Below are 26,452 nucleotides of genomic sequence, written 5' to 3'. Positions count from 1 at the left end.
AGATTCCTTGACAAGCTAAGCCTTTGGAATCCTCTCTCTGTATTGTCACTTTGGTGGGGATCTTGAGGCTCTCATGCTGTCTAGTGCATCCTGCTTTTTAAAATCAAGCTTTGTGTACCAAACTGCTCTAACTCCTTCATAATCAATTTTTTTAAAGTCCAGATAATTTAGAGGCAGTATAATCTGTAACTCTTCTCAGTTTAAGGCTGTTCTTTACCCTCTCCATAATTGTTATTTAGAGCATTTTACCCTGGCTGAGTAGAGCCAATGGTCAGTGTGTCCTGTTGGTGTTGAAGGGAACATACCTGTTGTTTTTTCACTCCAAGGATATCTTGTTGCATTTCTCACTATAAAGTGCCAGGCCCTTCAGCATGCCCATCTTCTCACCCAGTGGCTTTCTGGGTGGGTTTTGCCCGTGGGTTTAAGGAAAACATACAGACATAATTGTCAGGGTGTGCTGTAAATGCAAACAAATGTTTTTCTTATGTACCTTTATTTCCTGTCACTCCTTCAGTCCTTTGCTCTCAAACATGCTTGAAGTTTCTGTGTTGGTCTTGAGCTAAGCAAAGTAAGCACTTGCTGTTGAGAATTATTTATTGAGATGCTCCATAAGATGAGATCCAGTTCTGTGGGATTTAGTACTTCTAAAATATGTACATGAGTCATGCTTGAGCTGCGTAACTTTAAACTGAATCATGGAATGATCACTCATGGGTAATAATCAAGGGAAGTTTGTTAAAAACCTGGGGGAAATGCAGGAAGAAAAGACATCCCGTGGGAGCAAGGAGAGGCAAGGGTGCAGCTGGCTTCATGCACTCATGGCAGGGGCTCCTACAGTGGGACAGGAGACCTAAACAAACAAACAAACAAATCAGTGACAAGCTGATGTTCAAAGGAGGCTGTTGGCTGCCCGTGGAAGGGAAGGTAATTCATCCACATGAGCAGGGGTTGCTATGGAGATTTGGGGTGTCTGTGCTTAACTCCCGAGTGTGAGAAGGTGTCAATAGACCCAGTCTAGAGCAGAGAATAACGAGGCACTGGGGCCCATGAGGTGCAGGGAAGACGCTGGAACACAGAAGCAGCTGAACTGAGAATTTAGCCCACAGAAATTCCCAGATGAGCCTAGAGATGCCTTGGTTCTTTCAAATGCATTTTGTAAAGATGCTGCAAACACTGGGTGACGGAAGGAGAGGAAGGTGGGGAAAAGAATTTAATAGTGTGTTCCTGCAAGGAAAATAATAGCATGTGGAGAGTCATCCCTCTGCTGAGCAGAGAAATGGGATTCGTTTTAAAATTCTGTAGATCAATGTCATTTTACCTCATCTTAACTGTAAAAAATTAAGGTGAAATTTAGAAAGAATTAAAAAGGGAAGAAGAATTAGAGTTAGAAGAATTCTTCTAAATTAGAAAATTTAGAAGAATTAAAATACTTATAATGAAGGGAAGGAAAAGATGTTTGGATTGTGTGGTTTTGCTATTTAAAATCATGTTTGCATAGAAGCCCTGAAGAGCACTGTGGCTTGGCAAACATAACTTAGTTCATCATTAGAACCATTACTAACCTAAAATAGAATGTGATTCCATGATTAGGAGTAATGCTGGCTGGGGGGAGAATCATTAGCTGCCAGGTACAGGAGGATGGAAAGAAGCAATATTAGGTTTAAGTTTAAATTGCAGAGTTTTATCTTTAAATGCAAGAAGTCCTAAGATAACAAGTCACCAGGAGACTGGAGTAACTTTTGATATGTTTTCCATCCTTGCATTTTTTCAAGCGCAGTGTTGGGATTATCCACAAAGATCCTTCTGAGCTCCTGCTGAGGCTCTGTCCTTTGTCCTGCAGGAATTGACAGGCACTGTGAGTCAGAAAATGTGTTCTGCTTCACCAGGAACCTTCACTGGGTTCATACATGGAAATGAAAAATGGCAATAATAGTAATAATAGTAATAATAGTAATAATAATAGTAATAATAATAATAATAATAATAATAATAATAATAATAATAATAATAATAATAATAATAATAATAATAATAATAATTTGTTTTTTCAATCTGCTGAATCTTCCTTGGGATTTTCAGCTCTGTCCTGCCTGTGCTGGAGTTTTGCTGTTGGTTGCAGTGATGGTGTGGAGGGGACAGGGAGAGGAGCAGTGCCCATGTGGCACAGGTCACTCCTGCTGCAGTGTCACCCTGCTGGGCTCCAAGTGACATCACTGTCACAGCCAGGGGCTGGGCACAAGGCAGGGAGTTATTATTTGTTATTATCTGTTCTTCAGAGTCCATGAGCTGAGGCACTGGGTGTTTTAGTGGCACACGCAGGAGTAGTGCTGGCAGAAGATGCATTTGGCCTGAGCTTCCTCGTCCTTACACTTTTGTCAGTGAAGTTGGTGATGATGTGTCTATAGTTCATGTAATAACTGGGGTCAGGATTGTATTCTGTGTTCTAGCTCACTGTAGATTACTGTGCTGAGCAAAAAGGTCAAGATTTGGGAACTCCATGAAACCAATCCTGGCTAATACAGACAGATTTTGTAAGCCTGTCACCACAGAGAAGTGTGCCCATCTGCAAAATGGAAATGACTGTTCTGTTTTGCAAGGGAGATGGCAGTTGGTTATGCTGTTATCAAAATATATATAGCATGTGTTATAAATAAATACGTGTTAAAAATTCCACTTCTGATCTGTGTGAATGGAAGGAGTAAAAGTTCTGTGTGCTTGCAGCTCAGTCTAGGAGGAGATGCTGCAGATATGTGTTGATGTCAGACCGGTTAGTGAGTCACATTGATTTCAAACAGGAGCTGTGCCTGATGCAGCTCAGCCTGTGCACGGCCCAGGAGCTGCTCTGGTGCCCCAGGAGTGTGGACCAAGGTGGGACTCCACAGCTCCAGGGGAGAGCCAGGGTGCCACAGGTGCCCTCCCACGAGTGTGGGCTCTGCTTTTTCATGGTGTCAGCACGCCAGTAAATGGGATGCTGGAGCTGGCAGTGTTCAACATTACTTTTATAAACAGTTGCTATGGTAATTGGCAAATCTTCATAAATCATTTGAAAAGGCCCCCCTTGCCACTAGGGTTTGCTGCTGCTGCACTGGAGCATGGAGGGCTCTGCTGACAAGGCTCCCAAGCCCGGGAGTGCTCCCTGGAAGTTGGGTTTGATGAGTTCAGCACTCACACGTTGGCTGTCCTGCTATTGCATCCTCCTTCCCGGTTGCCTGCTACAAATAACACTGGAAAGTCTCTGCTTTTTTAAGTTGGCTTCACTGCAGATTTACCTTTCTACGAGCAAGCCAAAAGCTAAGGAAGAGCTGACATTGAGATTGCCCCTTTGTTTTTGTTTTCTGTGCTCAGACACAGCCCTGCAGGGGCTGGGCTGCCCTGGGGCTGGAGCCCTGAGGGGCGGCTCCGTGGCTCTGGGCAATCTCACTGCAGAGCTTCCCTTCCTTTGCTTAACCTCTGACCTGTGAAAACAAGAGTTCATCAAAACTTCTGAGGGAGCTAAGAGGAAGGGGAAGTGTTTGGTTACAAATTAAATATGAGCAAGTCATAAGCCATAAATCTTCAGTAGTGCTACCAGTTGTGCTACTTAAGGTACAGAAAATTTTAGGTTATAAACTCTGCCTGTGTTTCTTTGGAGGGGAGTTTAAAGGCTGCCTTGAGGATTTGCTTTCTGTAAGAAAAAATCCACATTTTTTTCCTCTTTCCTTTTGGCAGACATCTAGAAACAAATTCAGATAATTGTTATTTCTTAGGGGATTTTTTAGATTTTTTTTCAACTTTAACTGGTCACAGTTTGGTCTAATAAAAGCAGAACTGGTTTATTCTTGAGTAGTCAACACATGGATTAAGTGATGAAGTAAGAGTGTTGAAGATGGCAGCATAAATTAGTTTTCTAATGTATCCAGAAATTTTGGGATGAGAGAGATCCTGAATTGTGTAGTGACAATGGAGGGGGGTGAAAACTGAAGTGAGATTGTCTGCATAATTTGCACAATTTTGTGGTGGGTTTGTCTTTGTTTGTCTTGCCACTCTCTTGAGCAAGAGCCACAGAGGTCCCCATGTGTTGTGGAGGGATGAGTTCTGCTTCAAATACCAGCTCATTTCCTCAGATTCCAAACTGGGACACTGTCCTCAAAATGGGAAGTTATTCTCAGAATAGAAAAAGAAGCAGTTATGATGAGATGCTAACCCATCATTTGGAAACAAGGAGGAGGGAATGTTAAAAAAAGGACAATAGGTTCAGCAGAGGATACTGGGGAAGAGAAGGGAAAGCCAGGGAGTCGCAAGGGCAGCAGAAGTGGGGCTGTGTCTGTTCTGTGGGGGTGTTGCTGGTGTTCTGACATCGTGTGAATGTGAGACGTATCTGGGCTGTTCCTATTGCAATCACAGAGGCTCTTTCCTCGGGCCCCGTAAAAATGTGAAGTTGCTTTGGGCCGGAGTGTTCTCATGGCTGGAGCCTGCAGCTGTGCCATGCGGGCTGTGTGCTGGGAATGCAGGAAGCCCTGGGGCTGCAGGGGGCTCAGCAGTGGGCACAGGCCCTGGCATGGCTCAGCAGTGGGCACAGGCAGGGCTCAGCAGTGGGCACAGGCCCTGGCAGGGCTCAGCAGTGGGCACAGGCAGGGCTCAGCAGTGGGCACAGGCCCTGGCAGGGCTCAGCAGTGGGCACAGGCAGGGCTCAGCAGTGGGCACAGGCCCTGGCAGGGCTCAGCAGTGGGCACAGGCAGGGCTCAGCAGTGGGCACAGGCCCTGGCAGGGCTCAGCAGTGGGCACAGGCCCTGGCAGGGCTCAGCAGTGGGTACAGGCAGGGCTCAGCAGTGGGTACAGGCCCTGGCAGGGCTCAGCAGTGGGTACAGGCAGGGCTCAGCAGTGGGCACAGGCCCTGGCAGGGCTCAGCAGTGGGCACAGGCCCTGGCAGGGCTCAGCAGTGGGCACTGGGCCCTGGCAGGGCTCAGCAGTGGGCACAGGCCCTGGCAGGGCTCAGCAGTGGGCACAGGCCCTGGCAGGGCAGCAGTGGCACAGGCAGGGCTCAGCAGTGGGCACAGGCAGGGCTCAGCAGTGGGCACGGGCTCAGCAGTGGGTACAGGCAGGGCTCAGCAGTGGGCACAGGCCCTGGCAGGGCTCAGCAGTGGGCACAGGCCCTGGCAGGGCTCAGCAGTGGGTACAGGCCTGGCAGGGCTCAGCAGTGGGCACAGGCCCGGGCAGGGCAGGGCAGGGGGAAGCTCTGAAGGACACCCAGGACCTGCCCCTGTCTGGGGGCTCAGCGTTGCTCCCTCGGTCCCTGCTCCAGCTGCCCTGGGGAGGGGGAGGCCTGGGGGAATGTGCTTTTGTTTTCCTCTTTTCCAAGACATGACACACAGACATTAGGAGCACAGCAGTGGTTTTAAGGACTCTCATTTTGACTCTGTAAATGTATTTTTCTGGCCAAGTCCCTGAGCGATTTGGTGGAACTTTTAATGGTGCCTCTGTGGAAGCAGCTTTGGTTTCCCACTGCCAGGGAGCTTTCTGCCTTCCTGCTTTTCTGTCTTCTCAAACTCTTTTGATAGATGCCTTGCACGGATTTGTTTACCAGGTTCTTAATCTCTACTTAGCAGATATGTTTGGAGAGGATTTCTTGTTACTCTTGTAATGGCTTTTAACTCTGCTGAAGTTTATTTAACTAAACAGAAAGAAAGAAACTTATCTTCTACCTAATCCTTCTGGATTGTTTACAATATAATGTCAAAGTTAAATGCTGTTTAAAGTGGTAATTGTCTGTCTTTCTGCTCCATTCGAATACACACTTGGTAAAGATGTTTAGAGCGTATTAATTTAAACGATAATACTGTCATATAACATGAAAAGTTAAGTTGCTTATCAGTATATTTTGATAAGCTACTTACATTTTACAGTAGCATTTGCAGGCTTCAAACAAACGCTAATGATGGAGTGCCAGTCACTTTGTCTGTCTCATAGAGAGCTTCTCACCTCATTTATCACCAGAGCTGCTCAGCCAGCGACCACGGGGCACTCCATTCCTTACAGCTGTCAGGATGTAGTCATATTTTATAAAAACTTTAAATCCTGTCTAACTATATCAAAATAGAATCCATTTGCTTCAGAAAGCAGCTGTGATTCAAGAGCATCAGGGAGTGCATCTCTGGCTGGCTTTGCATTCGCTGCAGCCGAGGGAAATTCCTGACTGGTGTTGGGAAAGGGACTGAAATAGAGAACTGTGCCATGAAAACAGGGCACAGAATCCTACCAAAGCTGCAGGGAAAAGGAACACCCTCACTGTCTTACTTTGTGGTGTGGAGATGTAAAGTAAATGAAAAAGATGTGAGTTTTCTGCATGTTCCCCTTTTGATTTTGTTTCTTCCTCTCTTTTGGAAGTCGTCTGCATGTACTGGAGGTGAAGTTTCTGTTTGAAACAAGGGCCAGGCCAAATACAGTGATGGAATGAGGTTTTAAAACAATTAAAAACTGAGATACTGATGATTCAATTTTCAAAGTCCACTTGTATTAGGATTCAAACCAAAATAACTCTTTTTTTTTTCATTTTTCTTTTTTGTTCCAGTTACCTCCCGTGGTTTGAAGTCTTTTATAAACTGCTCAATGTCTTGGCAGATTATTCAGCAAAAGGACAGGTATTATTCTAAATACTGACTCTCCTTTTCCTATCCCAATATCAAATGAATGAGGGTGAGAGGATGAAAGAAGCTGTTTGAAGAAGTGCTTCTATCAGAGATGACCATGTGAATTATTAATCTGTATGATGCAGTGATACAGAAGATCATATTCAGCTTGGCAAGTGCCTCTGAAAAATAAATACACATTTAATTTTCTTTTTGAAAAAGATAAAGAGCAAGACTGTGGCTGTGGATCCGACCCAAGTGCCTGCAGTGACCCATGCTGGCTCTCCTGACTCCCTGAGCTGTGTTCAGCACAGTTCCTGTAACTGCAGCTCCCATATTGCAGGGTCCCATCAGTCTCTGCCAGCTGTCTGAGCCAGCTTTGGCATGGGCAGTGAAAGTAGAACTGATCTTGCAAATGCAAAGTGTTTACCCACCCCTCTGGCCTACCCTGCCCTTCTGCCTCAGGGTTTACCTGGTGCAGCAGTGTTTGCTCAGTATTCCTGGTTTATTCTCATTTCAGGATAGTCAGAGGAGTGAGCTCCTAGAAACATTTCATAAACTCACCATCCCTGAGCCAGGAACCTCTGTTCATCTTGGAGTGGTAAGTGTGGGGGGAGATGTAAACTGAGGTGTTTAATATTCATTCCATGCCATAGCAGAGGAATGTCAAAAGCAATCCTCTCTCCTGGAGCTTGTACACAGGTGTTGTTTGCCTGTGAAATTCCCTTTTCACAGCTGGGCCCTCTGCTCCCCTCTCCCTAACCTCAGATGTCTCTGAAAGGCAGTGGACCGGAGGAAGGCTGTGTGTGTTCCCCTGGGAAGGTCTCACCGTGTCCTGGGTGACCTGCAGGAGGTCAGGAGCACCAACAGGACATTTATTGGACATTTACTGCCCACACTTCTGCACGGCTCCTGGCCCTGGCAGTTTGAAGGGGGAGCAGGCTGGGAAGCAAACAGGCACTTACCTGTCACAGGGACTGTTAACTGCTCCCACACTTTCTGGCTCCTTCTCTTCCTTCCCTCTGCCTCAAAAAACCTCACACAACGAAGAATTTATTTAATTTTTATATTTTGTGAGAAAATTAAGCAAAGCACACTGACAGTATAGATGTGGGCTTTTATTGATAGGATTGTATTTTGAATTTAATCTTTTGGGGATTTTGTCTTCATTTTAGCAGCACAGCCTTGTGCTGCAGGCTGTGCTGAGCACTGCAGATGCTCCTTGCTGCTGCTGCCAGCTGAGAGTTCATGTGGGCCCTCCTGGGAAGTCTCTCTTGCATTTCCTTTACTCCTCCTAAAGCCCTTTCTGGCACGAAGCAGCTCATGCCCCTTGCTCCCCCCAGGGCTGTGTGGCCCTGCTGGTCCCAGCTGGCCCTGGACACGTCCCCAGCCCCTCCAAGGCCCCTCCTGAGGAGCAGCATTTCTGTTTGGGGATGAGCTGTCTCCCAAGGCCAGGGGCAGTGGGGATATTCCAGTTTTTCATACCAGTGGTTCCAAGGAATGCTGCCTGTCTCCCCTTGTCTCAGACATTTCATGGGCAATGGAGCAAGAAAGGATAGAAAAAAGCAGCCCAGGGACCGTGTCTTTCTGATTTTATTTTGGCTGTTTGAGCCCATTGCAGGGTCAGAGCAAGGTTCCTCTGTGTGGTGCAGCTCTGAGTGCTGTTCCTCTGCCTTGGCATTGCACCTTTGCAACCAAACCAAACCAAAGCAGTGAAGCATCAGAAAGCAAAACTTGTGTTTCTCATTTAGAGTCTCCATTCAGTGGAGCTGTGGTCCCTGCCTGCTATTTCAGGTTACAGCCTGATCAGGAAGCACTGAGATGGCTGAGATTTGTGTGCAAGAGAATTGTGCCAATTGTGGAGCTTTGCCAAGGATGGAACAGCCTTTAAGGCTTCAGCCAGTAATTAATAAGTAGCCCTAAGACAAATTGTGAAAATCGTAAAAATTATTTGAGTTGTATGGAAGTCCCCTTCTCTCCTTTCCAAAGCCCTGACCAAGGACCATGCAAATCATCTGTGCTCAGACTGGGAGCTGCACTGAACCTGGGCTCCTGGAATGTTAAAAATACTGAACAATGTCATGGATTATGAAAATAAGAGAGCAATAGAGTCTTGCAAAATGTGCTTGTAGGGTGTATAAAAGCGAACTAGAAGTTTTCAGTATTTCTCAGGTAAGCAGGCGCTGAACCTTAGGAAGCATTTCCCAGTACTTTTCCACAATTCCCCCTTGGCTGGGATGAGCCTCTCTGGTGCTGTGAGTCACAGGAGGCCCTGCCTGCTGCTGCTGCTGCTTCCTGAGGTCCATGGGCCGTGGGCTGGGGGAGGATGGCTGGAGTTACAGCCTGCCTGGAGCTCCTTGGATCTGTCACAGCCACTGTGAGCCTGCAGTACAACTTTCCAGGAGCATTTGATACTTTCTATCTTACTGCATTTCCTGTTGCCCCTGTGATCTGGGAGCCCAGCCTGTGCAATCCAGGACAGAGGGCTCAGGCTGGTAGTTGGTAATGAAGGTTCTGTCATTTTTACTTAGCTGAGCAACTGCTGTTCCTGCTGATACCAATACCAAGCAATAGATTTACATTGCTTTCAACATTATTGAAATAATCAATATTTGCTCTTTTTGTAGCACTCTTACTTTACTGTGCCTGACACCAGAGAGCTTCCCAGTATACCTGAAAATGTGAGTATTTGGGAGGACCCTACACTTCATTGTTTCCATGTAATGTCAGCAGCTACATAGATGACAAATATTGCTCTGTTTGGGGTAGGTTTAATTCTGTAAAATACTGAGCGTTCAGGAGCTGACAATCTGCATGTGTGGTTAAAAGCTGAAGTGTGTGAAGGAGAAGGTACTGATGGGCAGGTTGGTGTGGGTAAAACAGCAGCTCTGCTCACCCTTCACTTCCACCCCTCTGGAAGAATGACCTGAGAGAGCAGGGAAAGTGCTCTGCCTGCTGGATGGCTCCTGGGAATGCCAGCACACCTGGGCCCTGCAGAGCCACTTTTTGGGAGACTTTTAAGCCTCACACAGTCGTGTGTGTTCCAGCCTGGCTCAGCTTTCCAGCCAGATGATGAGTCTGTGGGGAGACAATGCTGGCATTTGCTTCTCTTAACTACTCTTTAATGTGCTCCTGCTCTGTCTCAGCCAAACTCCCGTGCCTGACATCTCCGTTTTCCTCCTGAGCATTTTGCGGTCGGTCTCAGCATCATATCCTTCAGCTGATGGCATGAAAGGAAAAAGGGAATCATCAAGACATTCCATCTCATTTGTGGGTGATTTGTATAGCAGATAGCATTCGGGGCTTTTTGTTTGCCTTTCAAAACACTGTTGCTGCTTTTTCGGTGTTGCAGACTCTTCATACTGACACATATCCTGACAGGAAATTTAATAGATGTGCTCTTTCTTCTGAGGTGCTTTATTTTTGTGCAAATATGATATGCTGGGTGTAATTCAGGAATCAATTCCTGAGTCTAAACCAGCCATCAAATCTTGTCCTAATACATAGAATCATAAAATCCCAGAATGATTTGGTTGGAAGGGACCTTAAAGCCCATCCAGGGCCACCCCATGCCATGGGCAGCAACACCTCCCACTATCTTAGGGTTGTGTAATTTCTTAGGAGGTTTTTATCTACCTGTTAAAGCAACTTTCCTGTGGAAGTGGAGCATATTAGGGAATAATACAAGGAGATTAAATGGGCATAGTCTGCTGTATTTTAATCAATTGACCTGATTTATTAAAAATTCCACACATCTTACCAGGAATTGCATTTAAAACACATATTAGCAAAAGTTTTAGTGGTGCCAAACTTTGAAGTTGGATGTGATGATGAGTGGAGAGCTGCAGAGAGCTCTGTTGGGAATGTTAACAAACCTCTTGGAATTACCTGACTTTGTGTCAGATCAATGTGTTTAGTGAGTCACAGAGCCATTTAGCATGGGCACTTTTCTGTACCAGCAGCTCATTCCCTGCTTCAGGAGATGTCAGTTATGTGATGGATGTGTAAATGCAGAGTGACTTCAGAAATAAATGGGGCTGGTTGCAGGAAATACAGTGCAAGACTGAAATTCCTGGTACTAGCTGTTGTGTTTCAGAAGTAGCAGGTAAGTTAACAGCTGAAATGATGGCATTTTCTTGGGGGTGATGTCCTGTGTATTTTTGTATCACTCAGTCCATCTTCCTCTTCAGACAATGGTGGAAGAATTGATTTTTAATCTCAAAAGTCAGTGTAGTCAGTGTGTGTTTATTGATATTAGATAGCAAATGATCAGATGGATGATTGAACTGGGAATAAACTTTCAAAGGACTGTGAGGGAGCTTTGTAGCGCTCTTGGTGAATCTTGAGAAGAGTGGGAATACCTGTTCTGAAAATCCCCCTTTTTACTGCCCCAAGCAAGGTTTAAATCCTAGGAAGCAAAATACATAACAATTACCCTGCAAACTGGAACGCTTTCATTTGTATTTATTTAACTCATTCATGGTTTTGTCACTTACGAGACATGTCTTTCAAAATACATGTGTAAGTCCCAATTTCAGCTTCAGAGCTGACAGCTTTCTTATAAATACAACTTCGAGGGAACACGTGAATCTCCTCAGTACCAATACATTTCCATGCAGCCCACATGGTTCCCAGGTGTCCTTGGCAAATCTCGGAGAGCAGACAAGACAGAAACCTTAGAAATCCTTCCATCTGAAGGTACATTTGTGTGTCATGTCATCACAATAAGCTCGGTGAAAGAACAATTGCAAATCGAGTCCCACGTCTCTTTCCCTCGCACTGGAGGCTGCTGCCTCACGAACAGATCGTGTGGGGCAGGGCTGCATCCTCAGGCTGGATGCAGGGACTGTGTGCTGCTTGTGCTGTGCCCCTGAGCTGGGGGCCATCAAGGGAGTTCAGGGCTCCTTAAAAATTCTTTTAATTCCCACTATTAGCAGGAATTGTGGCGTCACGCGCTGTGTTTTGGCGTGGTGGAAGGGTGGGTGAGAGGGGGAAGAAGAGCCTAGAGAAGACAGCTTATGTTTAGACAAAAATATCATGTTAATCAGCACAGATGGGATGAGAAATACAGAAAAAGTACATGATAGTTTAATAGGTTTTTGGCAAAATGTGTTGGCTTTTTTTTTTCCTCCTTTGACTGTACCTGTCTGTGGCTCCAGCTCTGCTGTAACAAAGACCTGAATGATTGTTTTATTTTACATGTTTGAAGCCAACCATAATGAGCTCAGTTTTTATCCCTCTACATACTGGTACCAAAGTCTCCCAAATACAATGCTTAATTTTCCTTCAGCTCTTTGTGTTTGGATGGCAAGCTGGGGAACATATTTTTGCACAGTATGAAGCATCTTGGCAGACTTCTCAGGCCAAGTATCTTGGATCTGTCAAAAGTGCTAATAGGCTTTGTTGAGCTTCTTTAAGTTTCTAAATCATATTTGCTTTTTGCTTTTCTGCACTTTTTTATTTAAGGATGATTAAGATTGCACTTGAATTCATGACTAATCTAATTTTTCTCTCACATGTGCTTTTTGTATAAGGCTGTCTTTATCCTATAGCAACCCTTTCATGTCTGTAAGAAGCTATTTGGAAACAAATTCCCTAATTCAGCATTTTTGGGTATTACCTTTTCCTCCACCTCTCCCCTTTTCTTTAATTTCTCTTGTTTTAATAAGTGAAGTGCTCAGAGAGAATTCCCTTCCTCCTTCCTCAGCCTCCCCAGGGAAGAGTTCCTGTTTCCCACCCGGGAATGTCCGAGTGCCCCAAGTGAGGGGTTCAGTTCAGAGGAGTGGCTTTGTGTGTGTGAAAGGACCAGATGTGCTCCCAATAGTCAGAACTGTTTTAGCACAGGCTGAGCTCACAACCAAATTTGATGTACTACAATTGGCCTCTGAGAGCTGCTTTTAGTTTTGGGATGTGTGTTTTTGGTACTTTATCAGGCACCTTTGAAGTCTCCATAAAAGTGACAGGACGTTTTTTTTCTCAGAGAAGTATCATGTATTCAGAAAGCTGTGTGTGAAACATCATCACTCTTATGACTCCAAGACCCAGATTCCCAAAACTTAGGGGAGAGATAGTGCAGTTAGAAACGCTTCTGCCATAAGATGAAATCCTGCTTTCTTTTGTTAAGCCACGTACTGGATGTAGCACAATAGAACGATGAAATTTCTTCGGCTTGGGGTGGGTTTTTTTTTGTTTGGTTTTTTGGTCTTTTTGTTAAGGACACTTGGTTTTGTAATAGCATGAGTCAAAAATGATTCTTCTCTCTCCCCAGAGAAATCTGACAGAGTATTTTGTAGCAGTTGATGTCAACAACATGCTGCATCTCTACGCCAGTATGCTGTACGAGCGCCGCATCCTCATTTGCTGCAGTAAGCTGAGCACTGTAAGTAAAATGCACAAGAATGTCCTCTTCTCACAGTATTTATTTTCTTTTAATTACAGTCATATGTAGGAAATTAACTGATTATCTCCAGGTCTATCTTTCAACCTCAGTTATGCAGCCCCAGCTCAGTTCTGTGCCTTATTGTGAGGATTTTGTGGAACTTCTGTTGGCCCCTGATGTTCAAAAGAATTTTTTGGGTACAGGCATTTTTGTGGCTGTTTGGTACACGAATGTTCAAAGACTTGTGCCATAGTGAAATCCTTTATTCAGAATTTACTTGACAGGGGAAAAAAAAAGATAAATGACACTGTCAAATGGATATTCCAGTGACCTCTCCTGGATGGACCAGAGGAGTGGGCTAAAGTGCATTGACAATGCACAGTTTTGCAGTTGTGTTTGATAAGGTTTAGTCTTAATGCTCCTTAGGCTCCGTCAAGTGTCTGAGAGATGAAAGCTGCTGAATATTCTAGAGTACTCTCTTCTAAAAATGGCTGGAGATCAAAACAAGCACAGGACTTGATTCAGTTCAAAGTTTTGTGTTATGCATTTCAAGGTTTAGCAGTCAATAAGATTGTGATTTTCTTTATGAAAGCAAATGCTCTGTGGTCGTGTTTGCTCTGTAAATGGCTATTGATTGCTTTCCTTTGTGAGTGCTGAAGATGGTTTAACTTATTTTGGTTTCTAGTGCTGTGGGCTGAGCACTCGAGCAGTCCTGGCTGAGGTACAGCTGCCATTTCCATTTCCTGGGGCTGGATCTGGTGTCTGGCTGTACCAGACCTGCTTGGTGCTTGAGATTCAAACTGCTCTGTGGCAAGGCTGGAGCCACAAACCCTGTACCGATGGTCTGTCAGCACAGGGCAGAGACGTGAGAGGAGTAAGACCTCAGACTTAATCCCAGAATAACTATCACAATATCATTTTGAAAGTAAGTGAAAGGAGAATTATAATAGCCTCTGGTACCTAATAACAATTATTAATAATGTTTACAATCAATCCCACATTTAACTGAAAGCATTTAAGTATTGTAAAGTTTAATAACACAGAGAACTTGTAAAATCTTAACTTCTCTATCTGCCACATGTTCTGTGTCCTCACTACTAAAATAAGGAAAATTCCATCCAGGTCTGGTAATGGAATAAAATGAAGGAGAGGTGTTTATTTCAGCAACCTACAGAATGAAAAGAACAGTAAATGATCAGAGAGGAGGGAAGAAGAGAAGGGCTGCCCAAAGCATTTCAGAGGTTGTGTGGTTGGTTGGTTTAATCTCTCCCTTTGTGACAGAGCCTGGGAAGAGGAATTACTTACCTGTCACTGTGCCTTTCTTAATGAGCCAGTTCACAAGCGGGGCTGGGTTTTTTTCCTCTCTTTCTGCTATTTCTCTTCCTTTTGCCTCTGTCCAAGATAAAAGCACGTCTGGTTCTTGGGAGGGAGGGGTATTCATACTGTGTGTTCTTAGCTCACAAGTTTCTCTATAAACTGCTGGCAGATTGGAGTGGCAGTGTGAGGCAGGTTGGAGGAGCTGGGCCGGAGCCAGCGGTTGCCGCTCGCCGTTCCAGCCCAGGAACATTCTCTGCTCTCAGGCTGTGCTTGGCAGTGCCAGGGCCTTGTCCCTGGAAAGGAACCAAAGCCCCCATCCCCGAGTGCAGCCAGCCTGGGGGGCTGCTCAGGGGCTGCTGCCTTTGTCTGGAGCTTTTGGCTTTGTAACACAGAAGTGGAAGGGACCTGTTTGCAGTTCATTTCTGTTACTTCAGACTTAGGGCTTGAATTTAGTACCAGGTAAGAGAGAGAAAATGAAACCACCCTGGGTAGAAAGGCTTTTATGGTGGAATGAATTCTGTGCCACAATACATGATCTCAAATTCGAATTTTGATTTTAAATATCCTTATATCTTTAAGTTGAATAAGATTTAGAGGTAACTGAACAAAGCTGTATTTGTTAGCTATTTTATAAACCATATGTACTAAAACTATGGAGAAATTATAGCTGTTTGCTTGGATTTTGTTCTTCCTCTCTACAAACAGAAATGCAGATAATTTCTCAAAATGTTAAAACAGGTATTCCTGTTAAATTTCGTACTATTCTGTGATCTAACTCCTGAAGGAAAGCAGTGCTGTGTATTTGCTAGTAAAGCATTGATAGGAAAGCAGAATTGATTCTTTACTTTCTTGCCTCCAAGTTCAGCATTTGAAGCTCAGGGTTTGTCTCACCCACTCTGGTTTCTCTGTGTTTTTCAGTTAACTGCCTGCATCCATGGGTCTGCAGCCATGCTCTACCCCATGTTCTGGCAGCACGTTTACATTCCTGTCCTGCCCCCACATCTCCTGGACTACTGCTGGTAAGGGCCCTCTGGGTGTGCAGCCCCGGGGGTGGGTTCTGGAGGGCTGTGGGTGTCCCTCAGACCACAGACCTTGGCTTAGGGTGAGGGTGGAGCTGCTCCTGGGGACCCAGCTGGATAGCCAGCACTGAGTGAAGGCCTGGAAACCAAATTGTGCAGCTTTAAGGGAAGTTTGCTCCTGTGCAGCTGATTTCAGTGTTGTGTGTGCCTGTGTCAGGAATGTGAAGAGTTATCTCCTGTGGAAATGAGCCTTCCCTGGCTCCATGCACAGGAAGGGCAGGTCCCAGTCATTTGCAGTGCCAGCAGGTGCCTGTCCCTGGATAATGGGCTTCTCACGTGTAATTAACACTTGGAGAGGCTGCCCCAGCTCCCCTCAGGTACCTGCTGCTCCAGGGCTCAGCTCGGTTATTCATGGGCTTCCTGACAAAGGCAGGGCCAGGGGCCCGCCCAGAGGGTGAAAAAGCAAAGCCTGGGGCAGGAGAGAAAGCCAGGAGTCACTGAGCAGGAGTCCCTGAGCATCACCCAGGGGATTCTTTGGTGGCCAGCACCCAGCCATGGCACCAGAGAGCCAGGCTGTGTGCAAAAAACGATTTCAAAATGTACAACTGTGGCAGCTCACAAATGCAACAGCTGATTTCCTTACCCAGCCAGGAACTTTAATTGGAGAGGCAGCTACACACTCGGTCATTGTTTGAGTAAGTCAATTTAGCAACAATTTATGAGCCATAAAATATTTCCCAGAACAGAGTCCACCATCTATTTTGTAACCACGTGAACTTGGAGATGTCATTTTTGCCTGGCAGGACAGAGCAATCAGCTCCCTGCTCTAAGGCAGTATTTCTGCTTCCTGGTGTCTGCCTCTAAAGGGAAATGACCTGAAATTATTTAAAATAGAAGAGTTCCATTTAATTTTAATTAATGCCTGGTTATTTCTTTTGCAAATATGACATAAGAATTTTAGAGAGCTGAAATGGGAACAAAACTTGAAGCAATGAGAATTCTTCGGTTCTTATGAATACAGAATATCTTGTTCATTCAGTTGGCTGTGCTCATTTACTGACTGTGCTGTGATGTTTTGAATCTTCTCCTGCTCTTTTGAAACCCACAGAAGGATGGATAGAGTGTGTCACTCGAGATCTTTGAAAGTTTTTTGAAAAAAGTATATTCCACTGTGATTATTTGCCTTTTGCTTCCCATTTCCCTCTTGAAAGGCTTTTCTTAAACTTACTATTTCTGTTCCCCTGCATTCCTGACTGATGTACCTTCCCTCAGAACTGGAGATGCTGAGAGGCTGTGTCTCCCAGATGTTTGCTCTCAATGCACTTGCTCTGTGGTGGGGATGCTGACTCAGTGCTGCTGGTGGATCCTCCTTGGAGCTGGAATGACTTCAGTCACCCCATCCCTGTCATGTAGGTTGCTGAGGACAAGGGGCAGGAGGGGAAGCAAGGCATAGAGTGCTGTCCTTTATTTGTATCTTTTAATTGGGCACTGCTCTTTAATGTATTCCCTCAGCCCAGGGAAACATTTCTGGTGCAGGAGACTAAAATACTGTCACTAGAGACCATGGCTTAATGCACAATTGCTTGTTCCTTTGAATGCAGATCAAGAGAGGAAGTACAGAAGCACAGCTGCTGTGCTGGTGGCTGGTTTGGGGTTGTTTGGTTGGGTTTTGTTTGTTTAGAGCACGTGCCAGCAGGTGCCAGGAGACCTGGTTAGGGAGGTGCTGCCACCAAGCATCGATGGTCAGGCACACACACCATTTGAATTGGCCAGATCATGTCCATCTATTTTATTGGGAATTTGAACATTTGGTGATGTGAAGGAAGCAGTGCATCAATTTTCCTCACTACTTTTCCCACTTCATTTCTTGTTTCCATGAAAGCACTCCCACTGTGACTGTTTGCTTCCTTCTTGCTCTCAGTGTTTAAATGTGTTTAAAATGAGCCCTGAGAAAAGCCTGGCTTTGCTGAGCTGGGACACAGCTGAGTGTGTGCTGAAGCCCAGAGCTTTGTCACCAGAAGAAACAGTACATTTTGCAGGGAGATTAAAACAGTCTTTTCTATCAGACAGACAGACAGCTTAGCAGCCAACATGAATAAATTCTGAGAGCACCCTGGCACAGCTGCTGAACAAGCACTTCTGTTGGGGCAGTTTCCCCTTTCTCCAGGAGTTTTTTTAGCGCCCTTTCTCCTGTTTTCTGAATCTGCATGTAGTCAATGTGCTCCTCGAGTAGGTGGAGGTGGAGCTGGAGTCCTCCTGCTGCTGGGAAACAAAAAATCCTGCCTGGGGAGCTCTGGGTGGGCACTGCCATTGAGCCTGGCACACCTGGGGGCGCTCACTGGAGCTGCTCTCCTGATGACAGCTGTGCATTCCCTGCACTGTTCCAGTTTATGCAGTCAACTTTCTCATTTGCATCAATTACCCCAGTAAATTTTGGGAATTCTGTTGCATTTCAATGAGGAATGTGAAGAGAAATCAGGAGACTGCCCTGGAGAGGGAAGTGTCAAGTTGTGTGGAGACAGCCGCCCGTTGAGTCAATGTTTGCAGAGCGGGACATGAATGTGGTAAATGTGCTCTCATCCATTTTCCCGGAACAATGAAGCAAAATGGTGAAATCCCTGCGTAGCTGTAAATAGGAACCTTTTGGAGGTCCTTGGGCTTTACATTACTTTCCTGGTGAATTGCAGTGTTTCTTAAGGCTGGGCTTTTTTCACTTAAGAAGATATGTCCCTCTATTTCACCTGCTTCTCTTCCAATTAGTAGTTGCCCACCTCTTGGGAGCATAATTAAGAGGTCTCTAGTTTGCCTAAGGAAACGAATTAAAGAAATTGTAAAAATGCAACTGTAATAAATGGGCAATATATAGCCATTATGTCCCCAAAATCCATATTCATGCTTATGCATTGCTACTTTAATGATTTGATATTTACCTGTATAACTCATTTGATTATAAATAAGGCTGATTGCCTCGGAGCCAGCGTAGCACAAGAGGAGTAATGACCCCTCTCTTTGTTCCAAAAGGCTCACGCAGGCACTTTGTTTGAGCAGTAAATACATGTGGTAGAAACTGATACTTCTTAATTTTGCACTTAATGGCTATTGGCTGCCAGCAAACAACTTTGAGTAATTAGTAGTTGTGGCTGTAAGAAGCCCCAGGACTGATGAAGTGTCAAGCAGTGGGGAAGGCCTGCTCTGAAGGGCAGTCTTTAATCTGCCAGGGCTCCCAGAAGGATTAAAGGTTGTACCGAGTGTTTCTGCCCTTTATACAAGGGATGCATCTTGCTGAACTTCACTTGGAAGTCTTGCAAGTACAAATCTACCCTGATCAAGTATTAAAAACTGCTGGAGTGTTCCACGTCTCGGGACCTGAGTGGCAGTGAGGAGGGACAGTTTCAGTGTGCCCTGGGTGGGGAAGGGGGGACACACCACCTTCCCCTGCACAGGATGCTAAAGGTCTGCTTAAATAATGGCCTATGATTAACTCATGGTCAAGAGAAATGGTGATAAAAACAATTTATGAAGCCTGACATGAACTTGGGGCATTTACTTCTAGGTGTGTTTCCTATTCAGTCACATTGATGAGTGAGGATGGAAGAATAGAATCTCTCTGGTAGATTTTATTGGAAATATTTATGCTCTTTACCATAATTACATTTTATTGAGGTTATTTATGCAGTCCCTGTAATTATTTTATGTGCTGTATTGCTGTTCCATGTAATGTTTGTCACTTCAGAATTGAAAAGATGAGCCTTTGCATCCAAAGCTGATCCATGTATCTTGAGCCGTATCTCCTCTGCTGCATTTGGGGATGTTAATAAATGGCTGGTTTGCAGCAATACTGCACTCTTCCTGCTTCCTTGCATTCCATTAGCTGAGGTCCCACTAGCTGAGACATTTGCAGGGTTAAGACTTCCTGCCGAGGTTCTGACTTTGTACGGTGGGGATTGAAGCTGTGGCGTGGCTGGAAGTCCTTAATTGGAACCACATTGGTGCTGGTGGTACTGGAGGGGCCGGGGCAGCCTCAGCAGAGCAGTGCTTCATTCTCTCAGCATAAAATCCTGGCTCTTCTCTGGCTGCTGAGCTGTGGCCGCTGGAGCCGAGGAGGTGGCATTTGTCACAAGTCCAACACGTCTGTGACAGAGCGGGGCTCAGCTGAGCAGCCCTCGAGTGTCCTGGGGAGTGTCCTGGGGAGTGTCAGACCTCCTGCCAGGACTTGGGTGCGTGTCCAGCTGCCATCCTGGGGTTCCCAGGAAACAGAGCACTGGGGATCCTTCTGTGCTGAAACAACCCCTCGGGGCTCTGTCCCAAGGGGCTCTGGGAGTGCACCGTTGCAGTGACGTGGGACAGGCACTGGAATGTTCTGCCAGCGAACTGCAAAGGGGTTGTGGAAGTTGTATGTGTGTGTTTAATGTCTCAGAAAAGAAAAAAATTGGTTTCACATGGAATTTCTTCAGCAGGGGCCGTTTCCACCTCGGTAGAGCATCCTACAGAGTGGCAGTTTGAGGGGGTGTATTAACAAACAACATAAATATTAATATGCTTATCAGTAAATATATTTTTAAAGGTATTTCTCAGGAAAAGGAGAAGCAGGGATTTTTGCTGGCCTGGTGTCTCAGGAGCTTTTTCAGTACTGTACTGCTCTTACTGAGCAGTAGGCACCAGCTTAGAGCAGCAATATGGGAGATATTTTAATCCAAGGCAGTACAGTGACATTTCTCTCATTTTTTCATCTGAAATTGAAAATGAGCTCTTTGAGCTTCTGTATCCACAGCGAGCCGAGGCTCTATTTTAGAAGTTGTGTCTGTCTGTGTGCGCTGCGTTTCGCAGGCAGGATGTGCCATATTTGCAATTAGCAGCTCTGGCAGCCTCGCTGATGGCTCTGATTGCCTCAGAGGGGGAGGCTGGGAGCAGCTCGGCGTTGGAAACCCTGGGCACCAGAGGCAGCTCCACGGGGCTCTGCTGCTCCTGCTGGGGCCCTGCTCACATCAGGGGAGGGCCAGGGAGGAGATCAGTCTGCCCTTGGGCACTGGGCTAACAGAGGTGCCACGCCTGTGGCCCAGGCTAACCCTGGCCTAAGAGCCCCTGGGATATTGAAGTGCTGTGTCCTGAGGGGACTGCTGGGATCAGCAGATGTCCCAGGAACTCTGGAGTTTATCAGAATCTTCAAAAGTATTTTTTGTTTTCTTTTACAAATGAAAACATATCAAGATTTATACTTAAAAGTAAATTACTTAAAAATGTGTTTGGACTCATTCAAAGAATTCAAAACTTGTACTACTGGCTGATGTGTATACATTAAATTAACCACTTGACACTACAACAAGGTCCAGTTTTTGAAAGAATACTCTTGGAAAAGTCTGTGTATGCTTTTAAAATTACAATAACGCATTTTGTTGGTTTTCTAACAAAAGACCCCAGTGTTAGGTCTATGTTTAATAGCTGTCCTTAGGTACCTGCCTGAACTTAGTCACTTAGAGAGTCTGTTGTCAAGAAAAAGTGAAGTCTTACAGGAGTGGGAGACTACTGCATACTAAAAACCATCTTTCAAATATGGACTAACACTTTGTTCACATGTGATTTGTTTGTATATATGTTATCTATTCTTTTTTAAGCAAAAGCTAATCCAGCATCCCAGTGTTTTCCTGTAGCTGATTTAATGAGTCATGTGTGTTATTCAGGGTTACAAGGATGTAAAGCTGTGTTCCTTTTCCTCTCCACAGTGCCCCCATGCCCTACCTCATTGGAATACACTTAAGTTTGATGGAGGTAAGTCTCTCTTGCCATTTCTGAAACTATATATAGAGGTATGATTTAGAGCCAGATTCTGCAAGCAATTACACATTCATTCATATGCTTACAAATGAAATAATGCTGTTAATTTGGGAGTGCTGGGGGAATTGAGTGAGGCACACATGATAAGGTGGAACATTCAGGAGCCCTGTTTGCTCCTGGTGCTCCCTGGGCACACTTCCTGCTCACCTCGTGCTCCCCTCCCTGCCCTGGGGCTTCATTTAATCCCTTCAGTGCCTTGCTTGGACTCAGGCACAAAGGCAGAGTCGATATTAAACCACAATGTTGACAGTTACAGTTCTCTTTTAGGCTTTCGCAGACAGATTGTAATTTTTTAAATGTTCAAAAGATCTGAAAAGAAGGAACTTGCAGTTAATGTTAACACAAAGCTGGCAGAGCACCAGCCCTCACAGAAAGCTTCTCCTATAAACAATTCCCAGTAATTCATGTGACTTTTTTTAAAAAACTCTAAAAGTGGAAATAGCATATTTGCTTTTGCTTCCCGCACTGGTGAAACAGTGGATGACTTTCCTCAAAAGTATCTGGGGGACAACAAAAGATACTGACTTAAGGTGCCTCTGAAATCCTCATCCTCCCTGACTGTGCCCTCCTCTCCAGGGGTGCTCTGGGTGGGCAGGGCCATTCCTGCCCGGGATGCTCTGAGTGTGGAGCTCTGACTGTGGAGCTCTGACTGTGGAGCTCTGACTGTGCCCTCCTCCTCAGGGGTGCTCTGGGTGGGCAGGGCCATTCCTGCCCGGGATGCTCTGACTGTGGAGCTCTGACTGTGCCCTCCCCAGGGGTGCTCTGGGTGGGCAGGGCCATTCCTGCCCGGGGAGCTCAGCCTCCCTGGGGCAGGACTGAGAGCTGGCTCTGCACGTGCCCCTGGACATGACTGACCTGTGTTCCTGGTTTAGATCCTGTGTGTGAAAACGGAGCCTTCCTGTCCAGGGTACAGAACAGTTTAGAGAGCTGGGCTTTACATCACATAAAGGAATTGTTCTTGTATTGTCCATAAAAATGTGTAATTTCTGGAAATATTGATTAATATTCTTTCACTAGGACCAATGTGTGTTTGTGTGTGCTGTGTAATATCCCCCTTTATCCAGCATTAATGGGAGGTAATTTTAGAAGGCAGTTTTTTAATGAAAAGATAGATTAAATGTACAGGATGTCTTTTTTCTTCTCCTTACCATCCTGGGTACAGATGATTTTTTTATGTCCTTTATACTGCTAAACCAAGTAAAGACTTGCAGTACAATTTGTTTGTGAATAACCAATTAGTTAAAAAGTCAACATGTACATTTGGTTGCGCATCATATGCTTTTGTTCAAGGGGCTACTCGTAATCACCCTTGGATACTGCACAGGCAGGAGAGTGGGAATATCTAGGAAGAAATGTATTCTTCATTCAGATCAAGACACTTTTGGCCCCACATCCGTCCCAGGCAATCATTGGTGTGATTATTGTGGTATCTGTAAAAGATGGAAGAGAGCTGGTAGGGGCTGGGAGAGCATCTCCATACACACACTTGCAGCTTTCACAGGTGTTTGTGCTCACAACGAGCTCTGTGGTTGGCCTGGGAATGGATATAGAAAAGAAATTTAATAATTACACCTTGGAGTTGCTTTGTGTGATGTCTCGCTCCTGCCTTCTCCGTAAATCCATTGCCTCTTCCTTTGTCTCCGTGTTTCAGACTGCAGGGCTCTGTGGGCCTTCCAAACTCCATCTGTAAAAACTCAAAAAAAGGAGTTGTTCTTGGAGAAGCCAATTTTCATCCATTTTAGTAACTTGTGAAAAAATCTGTTTAGTACTAAATCCAGTCTGGCTTTTGAATAGCCAGAGATTCTGGAACACAGACACGCTTTGGCAAAGTACAGTTATTCAAAGTGCCTTATCAAATAAATTAAATAAATAAACCAAACTGTTTTCTCTCCTCTTATGGATAAATTCAGTTACACACAGAACTGCATCTTGCAGCTAACTCTGCTTTTTCCATTGAAAAATAATGTAAAATTCCACAGTGGTGCTGGATCTGTCTGGTGGCAAGTGCTGCAGAATTTTTATGCCCTGGGCAAGGGAAGGTGACATTTGTCACATGAGATGGACACTTCCTAGGTTGCCTCTAGTTTGTGGTGCTGAATGCTCACTCCATTTGTCCCTTTCTTCATATGGAAAGTTGTGGGGGCTTTTTGTTTAGAATAACATCGTAGTTGCAACAGCAGTTCTTCTTCTCATGACCTGACAGTTGTGTTTGTTTAAAAATGTATTATCTTTTCCATATCAAAATAATTTTATAAACTAGAACTACAATCTGCTGCCATTATTCAGTATTGCTTTTTCTGTAAGTGCTGAAATGTCACAAATGGGACTTCAGGAAGTGTTCTGTTGATGCACACCTTGGAGTGTCAGGATCAGGGCTTCGCTGCCAGCCTGGCTCTGTGCCTGGGGCAGGTGGGCCCTTGCCCTGGGGTGGAGCCCAGGGAGTGCTGCAGGCAGGTCTGGGCTCAGGCTGTGCCCCAGCAGCTCCCATGCCTGCATTTGGCCTCCTTGTGCCAGCACTAGTGGCAGCCAGTGCTGGGATTTGGGATATAGGAAACCATTATTTTCTACCTCTAGTCTTGTTTCTGTGGGTTTTCTAGCCCAGTGTTGGAATGGGGCCTCTGGAAGAAGCAGAAGTGTTGGTGATTTTAAACAAAATCCAGCCTCTCTCAGCTCGACAGATCTTTCCTGAGCTGTTTGGTACCTTAAAGTTAGTCTGCAGTTTCCCCTGTTCCACGGGGGCTCTGTAGAAGGAACAGTTACTTTAATGGAAAATGACAAATTTTTCTTCTGATTAAAATATCAAGCCTATCCATTGACTGTTAAATCTAATTTGCTGTGACTGAAATGTTCTCCAGTGAGATAAGATAATCTCCTGTTATAGGTCAGAGGGCTCCAACTGATTTATGGGGGAAAGCCTTGGTAGAAAATACAGAGCTGTGTTTTGTGCTCTTATTTTTCAGCTTTTCTATCATCACCTAGTTAGTCATTCTTTATAAGATTTCCATTTAGCAATCCATAAAGTGACTTCAAAGAAGGCTAAAAGTTTATAAGCTGTTGGATAAGCAAGGCTGGAGCTATCACATGAATAATGGAACATGCTTATGGAACTAATTGAATTCATATTAGATGAAGATAAGTACTTAGTAGTGATAAATAATGAGATAGGAAAATGAAACTCTATCAAATGAACACACCCCTTTCACTATCTTATTTTCTGCCTGTGCACTGTAGGCTGGTTTAGTCTTCAGATTATTTAAAATTGCCCTGTGTGTTGGAAGCTGTGTCAAGCTTAGTTGCAGCCTTTTACATTTTGTCAGAGAAAAGGATTGTTTCTGCAGCTGTTTGTGTAGGGAGGTTATCAGTGTGATGGTGCTGATGGAGGGGGAGTGCCCTTGGCCTGGGAGCTCCCTGCTGGAATTGGGCACATGTGGTTTTGATGGACTGCTGGGGATGGCTGTGCTGGGCTCTGACATGGGGAGCTCTGGCTGCAGACTCCAGGAGAACATCCACCCTTTCCTGCTCTGTTTGGGGCACAGACCCAGCATTTAGAGTCAGAATTAGTCATTGCAAAAGTACTTAATCTCTTTTAAAATTAATATTTCAGTTATTCAAGGACTTTTTCTGGGATTTCAGAACTGTAATTCTTGCAAGATTATCCAGGATGAATTCGTGTGTGATGCTGCACATTGCATTTCAGAATGTTCCTCTAACCCTTTTCCCAAGGAAAGAGGACACTGGTGTAGATCATAAAAGCTATATGAGTAGGTTTTTGCTTTACTTCAGCCTGGTATCAGTAAAACTGTGCATGTGAGGAAAGAAACGCTCAGTGCAATTCCTGCTGTGTGACTGGGGCAGGACACGGAGGCTGATCTGACCTGGTGTCAATAATGTCTCCTGTGCAGCCAGGGGAGTGGAGCTGGGGCTCTCAGAACCCCCCCATGCATTTGGGGAGCACTTTGGGGCACATTCCCTGCTCCTGCTCGGGGTGAGGATGCCCTGCTCGGGATTCAGTGTGACCATAGCCCAATTAGCGTGCACTGAGCCTGAGCTAACGAGCCCTGAGCATGGGTCCTGTGAGCTTGGGCTCAGGCCTGACCCTGCCGTGGGGGTCCCCTTCCCAGAACACACCCTGAGAATTCATTGACCGCTGGCATCTGCCACTGGTACTGTTAATTGTTAATTATATTTTCGATTGGGGTGAGAAGCATTAATTAGCTTTTCCCACCCATTTATTCTTAGTAAATCAATGCTTTTTCTACCTGTAACTGAGGAAGTGCAGCTTTTCTATTGGATTTTAATGAAGGGTTATAGATTAACTTAAATCCAGGTCTTAAACCCCTAAATGCAGTTTAGCCACTCACAAATATTCCCAATATGGCTGTAGGTGATTTCAGGAGCATTGATAAAAATGCATTTAAAATATGGCAGATTACTTATGGAATTGTCTTTTATCTAGTTATTGGGGAAATGGAAATAAGAGCCATGTTTTAATCAGGGATTCTATTCTGGGGCATGTTTGAGGGTGACTTTTCAGAAGGAGAGCCCTGCAGTTCCAGGCAGGCTCCCCCAGCAGCAGAGAGGTTTATCTCGTGTGCCACAGCAGCACGGGTGCTGTTTGTCACTCAGCTGGCAACAGCTGCTTGTGATAAGGATCTGGGGAATCACCTGTAGAGGCTGGGGGTGCCCGGGCGGAAGGGTGGGAGATGGGCTGGGGGGGCAGCCCACCTGCTGTGCCCGGATCAAAGGGCCTGGGGTCAGGGGGCACATCCCGCTAAGGCAGAGCTGTCTGCTGAATAGCCATTTCAGATTGTAAATCTGGCCCTGATTTCATTAAGTCCTTCTGGCTGCTCTTGGGGCATGAAATAATAAAATTTTATATCCGCTGCCTTTCCTGCTTCTGGCAGCCAGATTGACACATTGTTGTCTGCAGCGTTGTGGTGTTTTCCTTTAGAAAATAAATGGAGGCTATTAATTCAGTAGAGACAAGTCATTAAGCAAATGGATTTTAGGCTTGTTGTGAATCATACTTTCTTAACAATTTCAGACCTAGTGCATGGGCTCACTAGAATGTTAGTTTTTCTTAGGAGTTCTGCCTTTCCAAGAGAATCGGTGGAAGGTATCACCCTTTTACTGTTACAGCGTTTTTAAAGATGCTGATCACGTTTGTATCTGGTTATAAAAGCTCATGATCAGCTTGGTTTATGTTTTGGCAGCAATTTAGCCGTGAAGTTACGCAAACCTGGCTTGTGGGAGGAAAGGCAGGGGGTGCTGGTGTTTGATGGTTCTGGAGGTTTTTTCGT

The 26,452-nt window shown here is 45.1% G+C and overlaps 1 protein-coding gene across 4 annotated transcripts in view; it reads left to right on the top strand.

The window, feature by feature from the left end:
- The window catches only part of DENND1A (DENN domain containing 1A), a 152,960-nt gene that overhangs the window by 60,582 nt on the left and 65,926 nt on the right, over positions 1-26,452 (top strand). For all 4 annotated transcript variants that reach the window (XM_054516915.1, XM_036393848.2, XM_054516914.1 and 1 more), the window contains exons 6-11: positions 6,548-6,617; positions 7,126-7,206; positions 9,233-9,286; positions 12,874-12,984; positions 15,220-15,320; positions 21,041-21,086. In XM_054516915.1, the coding sequence (XP_054372890.1) occupies positions 6,548-6,617; positions 7,126-7,206; positions 9,233-9,286; positions 12,874-12,984; positions 15,220-15,320; positions 21,041-21,086 (463 nt within the window). The remainder of the gene's footprint in view (positions 1-6,547; positions 6,618-7,125; positions 7,207-9,232; positions 9,287-12,873; positions 12,985-15,219; positions 15,321-21,040; positions 21,087-26,452) is intronic.

This window comes from Molothrus ater, chromosome 20 (assembly GCF_012460135.2).
Source record: "Molothrus ater isolate BHLD 08-10-18 breed brown headed cowbird chromosome 20, BPBGC_Mater_1.1, whole genome shotgun sequence".
NCBI lineage: Eukaryota > Metazoa > Chordata > Aves > Passeriformes > Icteridae > Molothrus > Molothrus ater.
This window is presented reverse-complemented; position numbering and strand designations above follow the sequence as displayed.